General features: G+C 41.9%; 1 protein-coding gene across 1 annotated transcript in view; it reads right to left on the bottom strand.

Moving 5' to 3' along the window:
* The window catches only part of SLC9A9 (solute carrier family 9 member A9), a 260732-nt gene that overhangs the window by 38905 nt on the left and 205068 nt on the right, over positions 1-16759 (bottom strand). The window contains exon 14 of the mRNA XM_081911454.1: positions 14146-14225. Coding sequence (XP_081767580.1) covers positions 14146-14225 — 80 coding nt within the window. The remainder of the gene's footprint in view (positions 1-14145; positions 14226-16759) is intronic.

Genomic DNA, 16759 nt, shown 5'->3' with positions numbered 1-16759 from the left:
ATGGAGCAGGAATTCTAAAACAGGGTTGGAGTGTTGCCTAATTTCTCCTAACACTTGTGTTCAGTCTGAGTTACTTCCACCATATTTACAATCCACAAATATGTGCCTGCCTGAGTATTAAACTGATCTAAATTTCTCCTGTAAACTCCAAGTTTTTATCTATCACTGTTCTGGAATAAAACACCCTATTCAAACGAAAGATGGATCCTGAAAACCACATCCTTTACTTTCTGACATATTCAGCTGATTTGGGAAAAACTTTTGGATACCATTTGCACACCTGATTATCTAGTCACTCACAGTTGCTGGGAAATTTGGAAACAGAGCACTCTTGTGATTCATCCAACAGCTACTGAATCCCAAATGAACCCATGTTTCATATAATTCAACTTCCTGCCAAGAGACAGCATTCAATAAACCTGACATGCTCTAAGCTAGTCTCAAAGAGAGTCCACAATCTTCCTTGGTAGCTGGTTCAATGCACTGCACTTCTAGCTTCGAAAAGTCAGTCCAATTCTTACTCTAAATCATGCCCCCCCACAATACTAAGCCATAAAATCCTTCCAATAAACCATTATATTTATGCCTATTCTAGTAGGTAGTTTGAAGACACCAACAAACTCCAGGCTTTCTCTTTTACCTTTTGCCTGAACTCTCCTGTAGCTTATAAAAACACCAAGTTCATCCCCCTTCCCTGATACGACCTGCTTTCTAGAGTTATGAGTGCCCATTCAAAAATCCCTCACAGCCTTTCAAATTCTTCTGGGAAATAAAGTGCTTAGAAAAACTGAACATGGTACAGTCTATTACTCACCAAGTCTTTGGTTTGCTCTTCCCTTGATATAATACAAAAAATTACACTGAACTGGCTTGGAAAGGGAAGCAATGGCTGGAGCAAAGGCTAAACCAAAATGCTTTCTTGTGTGGTTCTGTTGACTAGCAAGATTAATAAAGGGTAGCAAAAGAGGTTGCTTTCCGATTCTTTCATTAAGGGCAATGAACACAGAAATGGAATAATAGCCACTGTGGAATGTAGGACTTGAAGCAATGGCTTCAAGTTACAAGAAAGGAGATTCTGACTAAACATTAGGAAAAATTTTCTGACAGTAAGAGCTGTTCAGCAGTGGAACAGACTCCCATGAGAGGTGGTGGACTCTCCTTCCTTGGAGGTTTTTAAGCAGAGGTTGGATATCCATCTGTCATGGATGCTGTAGCTGAGATTCCTGCATCGAAGGGGGTTGGACTAGATGATCCTTGGGTCCCTTCCAACTCTAAGATTCTATGGATCTATGATTTACACAGAAACTAAGCAACAAACAAAAGATTTACCCATTTGCAATTCTCACACTGTTCAGGAACAGAGCTGAACTGAACTTTCTCAAAAGACATTTTTTTCTGAGATTTTTCTTTTTTCACACACAGACCGTAAACAAGAAGTCCACTTATCAGAATTCTCTCCATTATTTTGCAGTGGCCATTATTTCCCTCACCTCACAATAGCCTGCAACAATATTAGGTCTGTGGGGGCATAGTTGTTGTTGTTGTTTAGTCGTTTAGTTGTGTCCGACTCTTTGTGACCCCATGGACCAGAGCATGCCAGGCACTCTTGTCTTCCATTGCCTCTCGCAGTTTGGTCAAATCATGTTAATAGCTTCGAGAACACTGTCCAACCATCTCGTCCTCTGTCATCCCCTTCTCTTTGTTCCCTCAATCTTTCCCAACATCAGGGTCTTTTCCAGGGAGTCTTCTCTTCTCATGAGGTAGCCAAAGTATTGGAGCCTCAGCTTCAGGATCTGTCCTTCCAGTGAGCACTCTGGGCTGATTTCCTTAAGAATGGATAAGTTTGATCTTCTTGCAGTCCATGGGACTCTCAAGAGTCTCCTCCAGCACCATAATTCAAAAGCATCAATTCTTCGGCGATCAGCCTTCTTTATGGCCCAGCTCTCACTTCCATACATCACTACTGGGAAAACCATAATTTTAACTATACGGACCTTTGTCAGCAAGGTGATGTCTCTGCTTTTTAAGATACTGTCTAGGTTTGTCATTGCTTTTCTCCCAAGAAGCAGGCATCTTTTAATTTCGTGACTGCTGTCACCATCTGCAGTGATCATGGAGCCCAAGGGGGGCACAGTAGGAAGATGCAAAATGGTGGCTGCATTGCCAAAGGAGTTGTTGCTACCAACACTTACAGCAGCAGCAAAAAACAAAAATCCTTAGGGAAGAGCGGGGGGAGAACTGTGCTACTGCCACTGCAAAGGAGAGCCTGGCAGCCCAGAAGTGTGAAGGTAGCACCAACAGGGAGGCTACGCCTGATTGGCTGAGACATCCATGGCTGATGGCTCAGGAGAGAGACTATATGGGAAAGCAGACACACAACAGCAAAAGTAGGGGCAAGTGAAAAAGAACTGAAGTGACGAGAAGAGCCCTGAGCTTGCACACATGACATGAGTTTGCCCTGAGTGAGAGATTCACCAGTTTTCTCTGAGAAATAATACAAACTGGTGCTTTGAAGACATTTGTGACCCTCAATGTAAGAAAAAACAGTAGTTGCAAGAAAAACCACTCATGGACATTTTTTTCTGGAAAATTTTGAGAGGCCATTTGTGCATAAAATACATCTACTGTCCATCCACTGTCTATTTGTGTTAGAATACTGAAGAGCAGAGGGGGGAAAAATCCAGCAATCTAATTATCCAAAAGGGTAATATTATATTTTTTGAAAGATCAGCTTGCACCTTGACAACACTTAGAAAAATAATTTAGGGAACACTTTTGTCATTCCCAGCACGTGTTCATTTTTTTTCATATTTGCATGAAAGACCAAAAGGCTCCGAGTAGCTCTCTGTTCTGCTGCATAAATAATACATACTTTAAACTCATTTATACAGATTAGTTTTCCTCTTTCAGGAAGGTACAACACTAAGTGCTGCCCACACACTGCATAGGCCAGAACAGCCTCTCTAATACTTTATTTAATTAAGAGCTGCCATGGAAATTGGAAAGAGGCGAAACAAGTTAAATGACAGCGGCACCCTCAGGATGGTGTAGCGTCGTTTACGAAGCTATCATAAATTTGATAAAATTCACAATGTGGTGCCTGTTTATACATTTATTATTTGACAGGCAAGGCTGCAACGGACGTAACAATGGATGACTTTGCATTTAACTCATCAAAGCTATGATGACCTCACTGCCCTTGCTACATTTGAACATATTTCCTATAAATGTCAGTTTCACATGGGTATCTATTTGGACATCCAGATGGCTTACATCGGCTAGTATTTAAAATTTAAGATGGCTATACTGATGTCTTTTGCATGCTTAACATGAGCTGATTGGGTTTTTTTGTTGGGTTTTGTTCCCTGTTTACTTTTCTTTCTTCATTTTTCATTTTCTTGTTCCTTTCTTTAAGTTGCTACAGTATTTTTAAAAAATAAACACAAAACGAAGAGTTCACTATATTTGGCAGGAGTGGGGAAGCGGGTTTGTTCTGAAAGAGCAGGAAATCAACATTAATTGTGCAACCTTGATTTGCAGGTATGTGATTGAATCACACCTGAAAATAGTGACTGTCTGGAAATGGCCTAAGTGTCAGACTGAGAGGCGAATCATTGTTGTCCTTTGACATTCTCAGTTATTCTCAATAAGCCTAGGTTCCTTGGGCATGTGGCTTCTAGGGGAATTCCGCTGCAATCTACACAAATAATGAGGTCCTTATTAGGAAGTGTTAGCAATTTCCTGCCTAGGTAGGCTTTTAATTAGCAGCGTTGTATGGAAATTGTTTCTTTTCTACCAATAGGAGTGGCACTAGAAAAGCAAAGTGTTCTGAGCATTATGAGAAAATGACGTAAAAAGGAAACAGTTTAAGATAAGCAGGTAAAGGAAGAAGCTGTTTAAAATACTTCAGACACAACAAAAGGCAAAGTTTTGCATATTCAGTGTTGTAAGTGAAATAATAAGTTACCTGAAAGAAAATTCTGAAGCATGGTTTATTAAGCTGGTGTTCTGAGCTTTCAATACTGTTATATCATATTTAACTCTCTTGGGTGCTGTTAAGTATTGTCAGCCAACAAACCATAATTTCATGCTTGAGTGGACTAATTCAAGTCTACGCTTCTTGCTTCTTTGTAAATACAACAGCATTATACCACTATAGTCGATGGAGAAACAAAACAAAGCAAGCAAGCTTTTGATGTAAAAAAATTCTTCTTTTGGAAAGCAATAAACTATGTTGTTAAATGGATGCCTTAATTGGACTTAGACCTTCTTCCAAGACCTTAAGTGTATTTATTTTCATTTGTACTCAGAGCCATTTCATATGCACTGCATAGTTATTATAATTTATAAGACATAATTCATTCATCACCTAGAGCATGTGGGAGTTTTGTATACTACTTCTTTTTAATTTCTGTGCTAGGCATTATTTTCTCTCCCATTTAGTTTGAAGCTGTTCAGCTAGTTTGGTTTATTTGTATTGTTCTATATAAATGTATAGACATTTTCATATTTATTTATCGATATGTTTTGTCTACAATATTATAATTTATAAATATTATTATAAATAATGATTTTATCTATTTATAAATGTTACGTGTTGTTCAGATGCCAGATTATCGTCTTCCAAAGCAACTACTCTATTCCAAACTTAAAAATGGAAAGCATAATGTTGGTGGTCAACAAAACAGATTTAAAGACTCTCTCAAGGCAAATCTTAAAAAATGTAGTATTAACACCAACAATTGGGAAATGCTGGCCTGTGAGCGCTCCAATTGGAGAACATCCTTTACCAAAGGTGTCATGGGCTTTGAAGATGCTCAAACTAAGGACAAAATGGAGAAACTTGCTGAGAGGAAGGCACGTTTGGCAAACCCTCACTGTGATCAACTCCTGCAAGGAAACCAATGTCCCCACTGTGGAAGGACGTGTGGATCCAGAATTGGCCTCCACAGTCACTTACGGACTCACTGCTAAAACCCTGTTTAGGAAGACAATTCTTACTCAGCTACGAGTGATCGCCAAAGAAGAAAGACTATTTGAATCAATGAAATTACTTAATAATGCAGTATAATTTATATGAAATATAATTATTAGGGAAACATATTATTTAAACAATTTATATACCGCTTAACTATAATTGTCTCGAACTGTTGTACATAAAATATAATGCAGGTAAAAGGTAAAAAAAAATTGGTAAGAACTATAAAATCAGACTACAATTAAAATGCCGCTGGAATAAAAGAAAGTCTTCCAGTAGGTGCTGGAAGTTCAGCAAGGAGGGCATTTGTTTGACCTCAGCTGCAAGGGAGTTCAGTAAAGTAAGGCCCACAATACTGAACACATGGCTCATGGTGGTTACAAGCCATGGGGAGATGTTAACAGTGACTCCCTTGAAGACCTCCATAACTGGGCAGGGATACTGTATGGATTGGGTGATGCTTGACTCAAGTTGTTAAGGCCCAAGTAAATTAATACAAAAACCTTGAACCTGGTCTGGTAGCTCATGAACAGCCAGTCCAAGTTTTTGAAGACCAGAGATACATTCTAGTGATAGTCTGCCTCCATCAACTGTCTGCCCCCATCAGCTACAGCATTTTGCACCAGTTGCAGCCTCTGATGCCCAATAGTAGCTCCACATAAAGCACATTGCAGTAATTGAGCCTTGAGGTTACCAATGCCTAACTCATCATGGCCAAACTATCCCTGCCTCAGAAGGGCTGGAGTTGATGTACCAGCCGTAGCTGCTAAAAGGCACTCCTGCATTGCTGGGGAAACCCAGCCAGATGGGCAGGGTATAAATAAATTCTTCTTCTTCTTCAACAACAACAGTGCTGTAATATTATTCTGCTCAAGAAAATAGAAGTTTGTGACTGTATTTTTGGTAAATCTTGATGTAACTTTTCCGCAGGGCCAGAAAAATAAATCGTGCAAAAGTGTATTCATCGTAACATACTTCATATTGTCAGGAAGTAATAATGAAGGCTCAGTTGTCCTTTCCCACCTGCGCTGCACCTTCATTGCCTATTCTTTGCTTGGAGTGTAGAATTTATTTAGAATCCTATAAAGTTTTTTCCATGTGAACCTTTACTTATTACTTCAAAGGCTGAAGCACGCATAGTGTATTCAAATCTTTAAAGGAGAAAGATCATGAAATGTCACTGTGGTGCCTCTGTGATGAGCAAAGCAAAAGCCTTTCCTTAGACAACATTCGCTTTAGGAAGAGCTTAATTTTGATGCTATTTCATATAGTCTTAAAAGGGAAGACATTAGAGGACGAAGAATCCTATTAGATTACGCCAGACTTGATCAGTTCAAGTAATTGTCTACTGCTGTATAAAATCTACATTTAAATGCATAAATCCTTCCTTCCCTTGGAAGATTTTAACACAATTTATCCCACTAGCCTAGCTGAAAGATTTCCTTGCAATTAAATTTGAATGTTGACTTTTAAAATTACTTTTCCTTCTTCTTAGGTATTTCACCCTGTAGCGTTCCAGTGATTTCTCTCTTCCTATTGTCATCCCCACTTTTCTATAGATCAGGGTGGGGAGCCTTTTTCAGCTCAAGGCTTGCATTTCCTCAAGTAGTAGGTAGAGCCAGAGTTAAATAGATGTGGCTTTTAATTTGGAACAGTGGGCTATGTTCCAGACATACAAAAACCCAGAGGTGTTCTCTCTCTCTCTCTCTCTCTCTCTCTCTCTCTCTCTCTCTCTCTCTCTCTCTCTCTCTCTCTCTCTCTCTCTCTCTCTCCTTATTCAGGCAATTAATTGGCATTTTCACAGTTCAAGGATACATTCCAGCCAGTCTAAACACTTGGTATGCAGGAATGCCAGCGAGGAAGCCCTGCTTACCCCCCCAAGCGGGGAACTGATCCATGTCCCAGACTTTCTGAGTAGCCCAAGGAATCACTGGCAACCCTCCCCTCCAGGACTCTAGCCAGATGTCTGTGGGCAGGAAAGTGCTGTTGCTGTGCCATCAGAGCCCAGCAATTAAAAAGGAATGTGAATTCAGTGGGGTAATGCTACCGGCTGATTGGATGCAGTTAGGATGGATGGCTACAGGTTGTTTCCTCTTTGCTGAGTGTCAGGAGTGCCTGCAGGAGCCAGGCCCTGTGACCGGTAGGGCTTCACAGGACTGGGGCTTTCCTAAGTTTGTTCTGAAGAGGCAAGGCATGGCTGCACAGGTGAGGCTGATTGGTAACTCACAGCACCTGGTGGCAAGAGCCGGGAAGGGATATAAGGTCAGCATTTCCCTTTGGCTCTTTGCCACAGCAACACGCTTCCTGCCTTGCTGCGTTTGGCTTCTTGACCCCTTGCTTCCTGATCCTCAGACCCTTAGCATCTTGACTCCTTGCTTCCTGATCCTCGGACCCTTCCTGAATCCTGGCTTCTGGACTCCCTTTCCTGCTCCCACCCCGCCGTCTTGCCCCTGGTCCCAATGTCCTCCTCCAGGACTTTGACCACCCATAAACCGGACTATGAGACTGAGGCAATGAAGCGGATGCATGAGATTTCAGCTGAGTAAGGCCACTGGGATCTGCTCTTCTTTCACCGCTCCACGCCATAGCAACCTTCCTTTTCTCCCTTTCCTTTCAAGAAACCAGCCTGTTTCACAGCTAGGTTGACATCTCCATCAAACTATCTTCTACTATTCCAAAGTCTTGTTCCTGGAGCCCAAGAGTGTCTACGTGAAATTAAGATTTTTTTTTGCCCCAACATGCATCACTTTACACTTGTTTACACTGAATTTCATTTGCCACTTTACCACCCATTCACTTAGTTTGAAGTGGTCCCTGGGGAGCTCTTTTTGTTGCGATGATCGTGAACAATTTAGTACCATCAGCAAACATGGCCACCTCATGGCTCACTCCTAACTATTGATGGTTTATGAGTTAAAAAGCACAGGTCCCAATAGCAATCGTTGGGGCACTCAACTTTCTACCCCTCTCCATTCATTTATTCCTGCTCTTTGCTTTCTGCAACTTAACCAATTTCTGTTCCACAAAAGGACCTCTCCTCTTATTCCTCGACTGCTAAGATTACTCAGGAGTCTTTGATGAGGTATTTTGCTGAAAGCTTTTTGAAAGTCCAAATGCACTATGTCAACCAGATGATTTCTATCTATATGCTTGTTGAGACCCTCAAAGAAATCTAGGTTCATGAGACAGGACTTTCCCTTGCAGAAGCCATGCTGGCTTGGCTTCACTGAGGCTTGTTCTTCTATATACTTGGTTATTTCAACTTTAACAATACTTTCCACCAGTTTCCTGTGGACAGATGTTCAGCTAATGCACACTGGATTTAAATGGGTTTTCCAGAATATATTTTATAGAGCAGCAACTGGTAGCCCTGAATAAAAAGTGCTCTCTTAAATAGTGCCATTCCCCTCCCTTTCCAACCCAAAATTGAAGCATCTGTGGCAATGGGAGTCGAAAGCAGGCTATTCTGAAGGCTGGAGCATGTGCCGTTGCATGACCCCCTTTCTTTGACATAATGGCCTTGCAGCAAATTGAGCAAAATTATGCTTAGACAGCTTCTTGATGTCTCATAATTCTGCCCATTTCATTTCTTTCTTCAGTCTTACAAATGTGCGCTTCATGTGGCTTAGTCACATTTCAACATTTGTGCTATTGCTGTTACATTGGTCTGTACCTGCATGCATGTCCTAGTCCCCAGGAGGCTATTTTTCCATTCAAGGCAGAATAATATTACTATCAGTTGCAAAGTCTGTAAAGTGGTTTTAAAGTGGATCTTACTTCAAAGCTGCTGAGACTGAAATTAGAGGAGCCATCATTTCCCACTCCTGAATTGTTGATAAACCATCTTCTGTCTCTTTCAAAGTAGTTGTCCATAGGATGACAGTGACAGCCTGTGATAAAGGGCAGATTCAGCTCAAGATCATAAGAAGAAATTCCCTTTGATTGTCAGCTCTTCCTCCACTGCAATGCAAGAGCTTTGCTTTCGGTGAGCAAAGTAAAGGATTTTTTTCCTCTACTGCATGCTACAGTGCAAGACATACCTTCTGCAGACAGTGCTTATGCCCCCCCTCCCATTCAAAGACCAAGAAGTCATGCCACCTACCTCTTCTCTATTGGATGTGGTTTCTGCTACAACATGACCCTTCCCTTCCTTGCACCATCTTCTGTACTCGTCTCATAAAGCCCTGTCCTCTCCCTTCACATTTCTATCTCAATGACAGCATCTTCATAAGATAGCTACTGGGCTCTACCAGTCTTCCACTGGAGTTCTGCATGGTAAACAGCACATCAAATGTGACAGGGAAATCCCTATCCCTCAAACACAGTCAGGAAGATGTTCTTGGGAGCTGTATTCTTCTGTGGCTATGCTCAGTGATGCTAAACTCCCTCATGTGTTTAATATATGAAATCCCATTTGAAGCCCAGTGAAAGATGCTACCTAAAATGTGAAAAACACCTCAGATTAGACAAATTAATGGTAGGATATTTAACATTTCCCCCCTAGACTTTTATGAGAGTTGGCTGTTCTCTTATACTACAAAAGCAGTGACATATGGCAGGCTGGGAAAAAAACCAAGATAAGAATGGGAGCAATCTGATAGCAAGATCTATTGGGATGTGGAGGTTTAGGATCCAGTGGCTCTCTGGTTGAGATGAAGGTTCCTGGAGCAGCTGGGCTCCAGTGGCGTAGCGTGGGTTGTCAGCACCCGGGGCAAGGCAAGTAATTTGTGCCCCCTAACCCGTGGATTTGTGCCCCCTAACCCTAACCCCCAGATGTTGTGCCCAGTGCGGCCGGCCCCCCCTGCACCCCCCACGCTACGCCACTGGCTCCATTGGATTAATTCTCACATCCTCATAGCAAGGCATATATGGTATGAGTGGGATCTTCAATAAAATGTTGTGTGGAGCATTCCTGTTTACTGTTCCAGCCAGTCATGCCCTCCTGTATAATAGTCCATCCCATTTATCCTCCCACCCAGTTTCCCATCCCACTGCAATGGTAAGTAAGTCTGCAACCTGTGGCTGCTGAGTATATTCAGTACTCATTATACTGGGTTTTTTCTGGGGTGGTAGCGGTTCTTTAATCTTTTAAAAGAGTTGTTTTTGATTTATTTATTTTTTACTTCTGCAAGTCTCAGGGTTCCTACAAGCCTGTTGATACCTTCTTCTTGTGCGTGGGTGTTGGCATTTTGGCTACGTAAGCAACCACCCTTGTGCCTGAACATTGGAAATAGAATGACTGAAGGTCTGCCCACTGGGAGATGTCCTATAAACTCTTATCATTGTCTGAGTCTGCAGAGAGATAACTAGTCCATCACCTTCCCTTTCCCACCCAATAAAGGACCATACTCTGTCTACAGATCAACTGAGGTCCAGTTTTCAGTGAAGTAGAAAGTCCATATCTAGGCAATAGCTCTTCAGTTTTCAAAAGAGGGTTCACAGGACTGAATACATCCTCCATACAGAAAACAGCACGAAGTGGTACAAGCCTAGGCTTACTGCCCAGGGAGAACTTGCCTCTGCCCAATACAAACCACAGTAAAACATAATCAAAGAAGAACGGTACCTACTGGGGAAATAGTTCACTATGTCTTGTGAAAGAGAGGGAAGCTTTATGTTGCCAAGGAAGGAATAACCACCCAAAGTCATAATCAATCTGGCCTGTAGGTGGGTAGATGAACACTTTCCAAACCGAAATATGGAGATCCATCAGACCCTGAGCATGAGCAATCTTACTGACTACATTGTTTGACCAACTCAATATGCTCTTAGTGATGCCTGATCAATACATTACTTGATGCTTTTGAATTCTGTAGCTGATCTTGCAAAGGCAAGGACAAACAGATTGCAGAACCATCTCATTGAGATAATTGCTCTGTCTCTAAGGAATTAGAACATCTTTCAGAGAGAGCGATTCAGCATGTGAAAATGCTTAGATTTGTCAGACCTAGCCAGAGCAGCTTGAACTGTTCATTTCTTCAGAGGTTTGAGCATATAGCTGCTGGCAGGAATAATATGTAAAAATGCTACTTTAAAATGAAAATACATTTGTACGATAATTGCAGGGCAGTGGTTGCAGTAAGTGAGAATGCAAGAGAAAGATTACTGTTTATGACAGAAAGGAGAAATAACTTCTTAAAATGTAGAATTGCTTTCATTTCAAAAGTCATTTCCAAATTCTTTTCAAACATAAATGACTTTTGTTTGAAGCACAGAACACCACAAATCAACTGGTCGACAAAAGGGCCTGTCAAAAATGCATTACCCAGGTTTGCAGCTTAATCCAGGAATGTGACTTCCTTCTGCCCATTTTAAGCATTAGAATCATAGAATCATAGAGTTGGAAGAGACCACAAGGGCCATCGAGTCCAACCCCCTGCCAAGCAGGAAACACCATCAGAGCACTCCTGACATATGGTTGTCAAGCCTCTGCTTAAAGACCTCCAAAGAAGGAGACTCCTTGGCAACAAATTCCACTGTCAAACAGCTCTTACTGTCAGGAAGTTCTTCCTAATGTTTAGGTGGAATCTTCTTTCTTGTAGTTTGGATCCATTGCTCCGTGTCCGCTTCTCTGGAGCAGCAGAAAACAACCTTTCTCCCTCTATGTGACATCCTTTTATATATTTGAACATGGCTATCATATCACCCCTTAACCTTCTCTTCTCCAGGCTAAACATGCCCAGCTCCCTTAGCCGTTCCTCATAAGGCATCGTTTCCAGGCCTTTGACCATTTTGGTTGCCCTCCTCTGGACACGTTCCAGTTTGTCAGTGTCCTTCTTGAACTGTGGTGCCCAGAACTGGACACAGTACTCCAGGTGAGGTCTGACCAGAACAGAATACAGTGGCACTATTACTTCCCTTGATCTAGATGCTATACTCCTATTGATGCAGCCCAGAATGGCATTGGCTTTTTTAGCTGCCGCGTCACATTGTTGGCTCATGTCAAGTTTGTGGTCAACCAAGACTCCTAGATCCTTTTCACGTGTACTGCTCTCAAGCCAGGTGTCACCCATCTTGTATTTGTGCCTCTCATTGCTTGGAAGAAGAAGCCAGAATCCCCTCAGGAACAATCAATTAAGCATTTATATTAGAGATTCAACTGCCCCTTCTCCAACTCTCATCCATTCCTCATCCATTCCTCTTCCAAATTTTTAATTCATTTGACATTTGCCCAAAGTATGAACTTGCTCACTGCTCTTAACTCTTCCTATACAGCTAACACTTTTCCTCTTCTCCCTGTTTCCTGTTTCTCAGGCACACACTGCTGCCTTGTCTCCTTCCCTCACAAAATGTAGTATTTTATTTAATTATAAGAATATTGATTAACCACCAGCTTGTAAGATAATAATGCTATGTACGATAAAATCCTTCAAACACTATTAAATGAGAAAATCATACGGTACAGAACAAATGACCATCACTGAATTAAATCAATTCTTTAGAAATACTTGGGGCGGGAGGGAGGAAGCGTTTTCAGCAGCTGATGAAATATCAGAATTTCAGGTGCCTGTCTGATTTAACTAGTACTAGTTCAGTTGGGCTGTAAGTCAGGATGGAGAATGAGCAGATTGGGAAACACTTTGTAACTGTTATGTGCTGAGTTGAATAGGATCCAAAATGCAGCAGTCTGATTGGTCCTAGAACAATAGAATCCAAAATGCAGCAGTCTGATTGGTCCTAGAACAATGCAGCAGTATGACTGGTCTGCAGGAGCCACCCAATCCAGCTCCAGGTGGAAGTGAATCCACAACCTGATTGGCCTACAGGAGAATCCTGGAATTAGCCAATCATGTGCAGCGCATTGTGTAAATAATGTATATAAAGCAGATATTGTGGGGGAACTTCCATTCCTCCTCACCACTATGAGCTGAATAAAGAGCATGAAATCCACTCTCGACTCGGAGTATATTTCAGTAACCCTTTCCCTTTAATATCTCAAAAGCCATCTCACTAAGCTGTCTTTTCACCTGCGGGGGGAAAGAAGATGCGGGGATACTGTGTATTTTCTGCTGAGAGTGGAAAGTACAGTGTTCTGTACGTTTTCCCTCACCAAACAAAAATGAAACACAGAGTGATTTGGAGTTGGAAGAGAGAGCCTTAAGCTGCCTCCATGGCCAACCTTCCTTCACATTGACTCAGGCAATTTTTAAAAAAGTGGATAGAAGTAAATAACGTATAGTTTGAGCCTCACTTTCTACCCTCATTTCCCCCTCTTTTCCTGCATCTATTGGTGTACAGTATATTGCTTATAACCTTTAAGATATCCATAGTCACAGACTTTTCTTTCTGAAGAAGAAATGGCATCAGCATGTTTCTAAAGCCTGCTCTGATGCCACTTGGCATTAATTTTTAAACACCTTTTCCTTTTATACTGCAGTGCAAATTGAATTTTTAGCTGCGCCCAGGAAAAAAAATGGTAGAACACTATATCTGAAATCTTATTTACTCACAGTTTTCATATGAGTATCTTTCCATATCATGACTTCAATAACGGATTTTCAAAGGGAAAAGTAATTATCTACTGTGGGAAGCAATAAAAGTTAGAGTTGCCTGTAAAAAAAATAAAAATCTATTGAGGATATATTGGATTTGAAGGGAGTGGACAACATGGAGCCTTCCAGATGTTGTTGGACTCCAGTTCCCATCAGCCATAGTCTAGATGACCATTGGTCAGGAATGATGGGTGTTCACTCATTATTCCACTGATGGAAGGCCATGGGATACCAAATGGATACAACCTGTTATTCAGGTCCCGTCCCCCGCACCCAAGAAAGTCACCTTGCAGACTTGTATAGGTAAAAATTTAAAAAGCAAGTAAATAAACAACTATTTTATTTCCAAGAGTTTCAGAATTATTATTGGCACCTGTCTGTCACGAGAGACAATGGAGTCATAATTTGTCATACACACTGAATATGCCTTTATTGAGGTAAGGTGTACTGAGAATTGTTCAATCTTAGTCTCTAGAAATGTTTTAAAACAGTGTTTCTCTATCTCAGGACTTACCTTAAACTCCCTGCCACTATTTCCCCCCAGTAGCAACAATATGATTCAATTTCACACTGTACTTAAAAATTAAAGGAAATTCCAGTTGCCTTGCTAAATTATTTTCACCTTTAATGAAATTATTTTCCATAAATTATTAGTATAGCATGATAAAAGGATACTTGTGGTCAAAACCATACCATATTCTGAAGAGCCAAGCGCTTTCTGCTTTGGTTGTGTTTCTTTCCAGGTTATTTGCAGCCTGCAATAATATATTTTTGAAAAAAGTTTTTTTTTTTAAAAAACCACCTGCAGATGTTTTATAAGCAGCAGCTAAGCTAAATTAAAAATGTAAGCCATTTTAAACACATTTCAGTTCACCATTTATATCTTAAACTAAGCAGATTAACTATTAACAAGGGCTCGGAAACAGATTTTTTTTTTAAAAAAAAACCAGCAACTACAGTTGCTTACCATTAAGAGACCAGCTACCACGTAGGTTGCAATCCTGACCTCCTTTACCTGGGAGTAAGATCCACTGAATTCAATAGAACTTATATTGTTAGGATCGTACTGTTAGTTACAAAGTACACTTATATCCCACCTCCCCCTGCACCATGGAATTGAATGATTCATATATGGAGTTTCCAGGAAGGTCTTCCATTCAGGTCTGCTTAACTTTGCCAGCCATCTTAGGAAGGGGCATGGCTCAGTGGTAGAGCATCTGCTTTGCATGAAGAAGGTCGCAGGTTCAATTCCTTGAGTCTTAAGGTAGGGTGAGGAGAAAACTCTGTCTGAAACCCCGGAGAGCAGCTGCCAGGCAGTGTACATCAGGGAATAACCAGATGTTATTGAGCTAGATGGACCAGTGTATAAGGCACCTTCCTGTGCAGCTCCCATCAAGTTCATTGGGATCTACCTGCAGGAGAACTGTCTGAAGGCTTGTGGCCAAAGTTTGGGTATTGTGAATCAATAGTGGACTAACAGTGAAATCCTATCTCTTGAGTCACAGCTGCTCAGAATGCAAGTGTTGGGCTGCCATATTTCAAAAAGTGAAAATCCAGACACAAAAGCTGTTGAGCTTTTAAAAAGGAAATATACACCCGTGTCGCCATACGTCCGAATCCCAGCTATGTATGGGGAATTACAGATATATGGGAATCCCAACTGGCACAAAGGGAGCACTTTCCACAAATGTTCCCTAGCCATAGAGGAGAGGATGGTAAAAGCAAGGAGGAATAAATACCACACCAACCATCATGGGAACCAACCATCGTGACTAGTATCTATTGATGTTTTATTGACCTTCTTGTAATTTGTTAGCTGTATGTTTCAACGAGCAGTCTATAATCATTTAAATAATTAAATAGTCGTTACTGAAGGCTTATCTTCTATGAATGTGGCTGTTTCCAAGGCCTAGGGTTGCCATACGTCTGGAATTTCCCAGATATATCCGGAATACTGCATTTGGAAGCAGAGTCCAGATGGAAATCGCTGAAATGTCTTGGAAAATCTGGATGTATAGCAACATATGTTGGCAGTGTTGTTTTTGGTGATTTTTCTTAAAAATATCTCAAAGCTCAACAACTTTGCTCAAATATGGCAATCCTACCAACGCCAGCATAGTGAGACTACTAGACTGACCTATAAACTAAATTTAACTTCTTTTTTGTTTACCCGTCTTCTCCTGGAGTGATGTAGGATTTTAATCTTTGGGTATGGATCTGTTTTTGAGCAAATTGGATCATGCACCATATTTTTCTTTGCTGCATCAGTACTGTGATGGGACGATGAGCTGCTTGTGCGTAAAATGCAAGTCCCTCAGAGTTTGATCAGGTTTTCAAACCTCTGCCTGTGACGGAGCCCCTCCAGCATGGCTGCGTCAATCACTAGTAGAATCCGAAAGTGGCTGCTTTCGGAAACGTTTCCAACATAAAAGCTCCTTAACGGAAACACGTCGTCTGGCCTCTCGGCGTGACAGTTTCCGTCGAGGTGTGGGTGTCCCTATAGGAGGTCCTGAGACCTCCCCACTGGTTTCGCTTGAAGCGTCTCTGAGCCATCCCTCCGACTCACTTTCCCTTGGAGTTCTTGCTCGCCCTCTACTGGTTCCCTCTTCCGCTGCTACTGCTCTCTCAACCTCAGGGAGCCTTTGCACCTGCGGCGCTTTAGATGTCAGTTCCCTGACATCCACCTCCCCTCCAGGGCCCCCTTCACCCCCTCCCGTCTCCTCTCCTACTGGCGGTGAGGAGGTAAAACCCCTGAAAGAACCTCCCTCATCTTCCGACGTCGCGAACACTTCCTTCCACTTGTTGCTGTTCCTACTCTCTAGGTACTCTTCGTCATCAGAGTCCACTCCATCTTCCAACTCCGACTCCGCGAACCCTTCCATTTCCTCTTCCTCATCGGTGGTGCCGAAATACTCCCTCCTAAACCTTGCTATAGGCTGAGGTTTCCTCGGGAACCTTTGGTGGAACGTTTCTGTTAAAACCTCGTCATTGACTTCCTCTGCACTTACCCAGGTGTTTTCTGACTCCGGTTCCCCTTCCCACGCCACCAAATACTCCACCTGATTACCCTTCCACCTGGAATCGAGGATTTCCGCTACATGGTTGCGGCGTTCCCTCTCTTCCAAGGCTGGTCCCTTGACGTGCTCCCCTTCACGTCCCCCCCTGTATGGTGACAGTAACGACCTGTGGAACACTGGGTGCAATTTCATGTGGTTGGGTAATCGGAGTTTGAAAGCTACCGGGTTGACCTGCTGAATCACCTCAAAGGGTCCCAATCTTCTGGGCCTCA

The sequence above is a fragment of the Podarcis melisellensis genome, assembly GCF_964234715.1.
Source record: "Podarcis melisellensis genome assembly, chromosome: 5".
Lineage (NCBI taxonomy): Eukaryota > Metazoa > Chordata > Lepidosauria > Squamata > Lacertidae > Podarcis > Podarcis melisellensis.
This window is presented reverse-complemented; position numbering and strand designations above follow the sequence as displayed.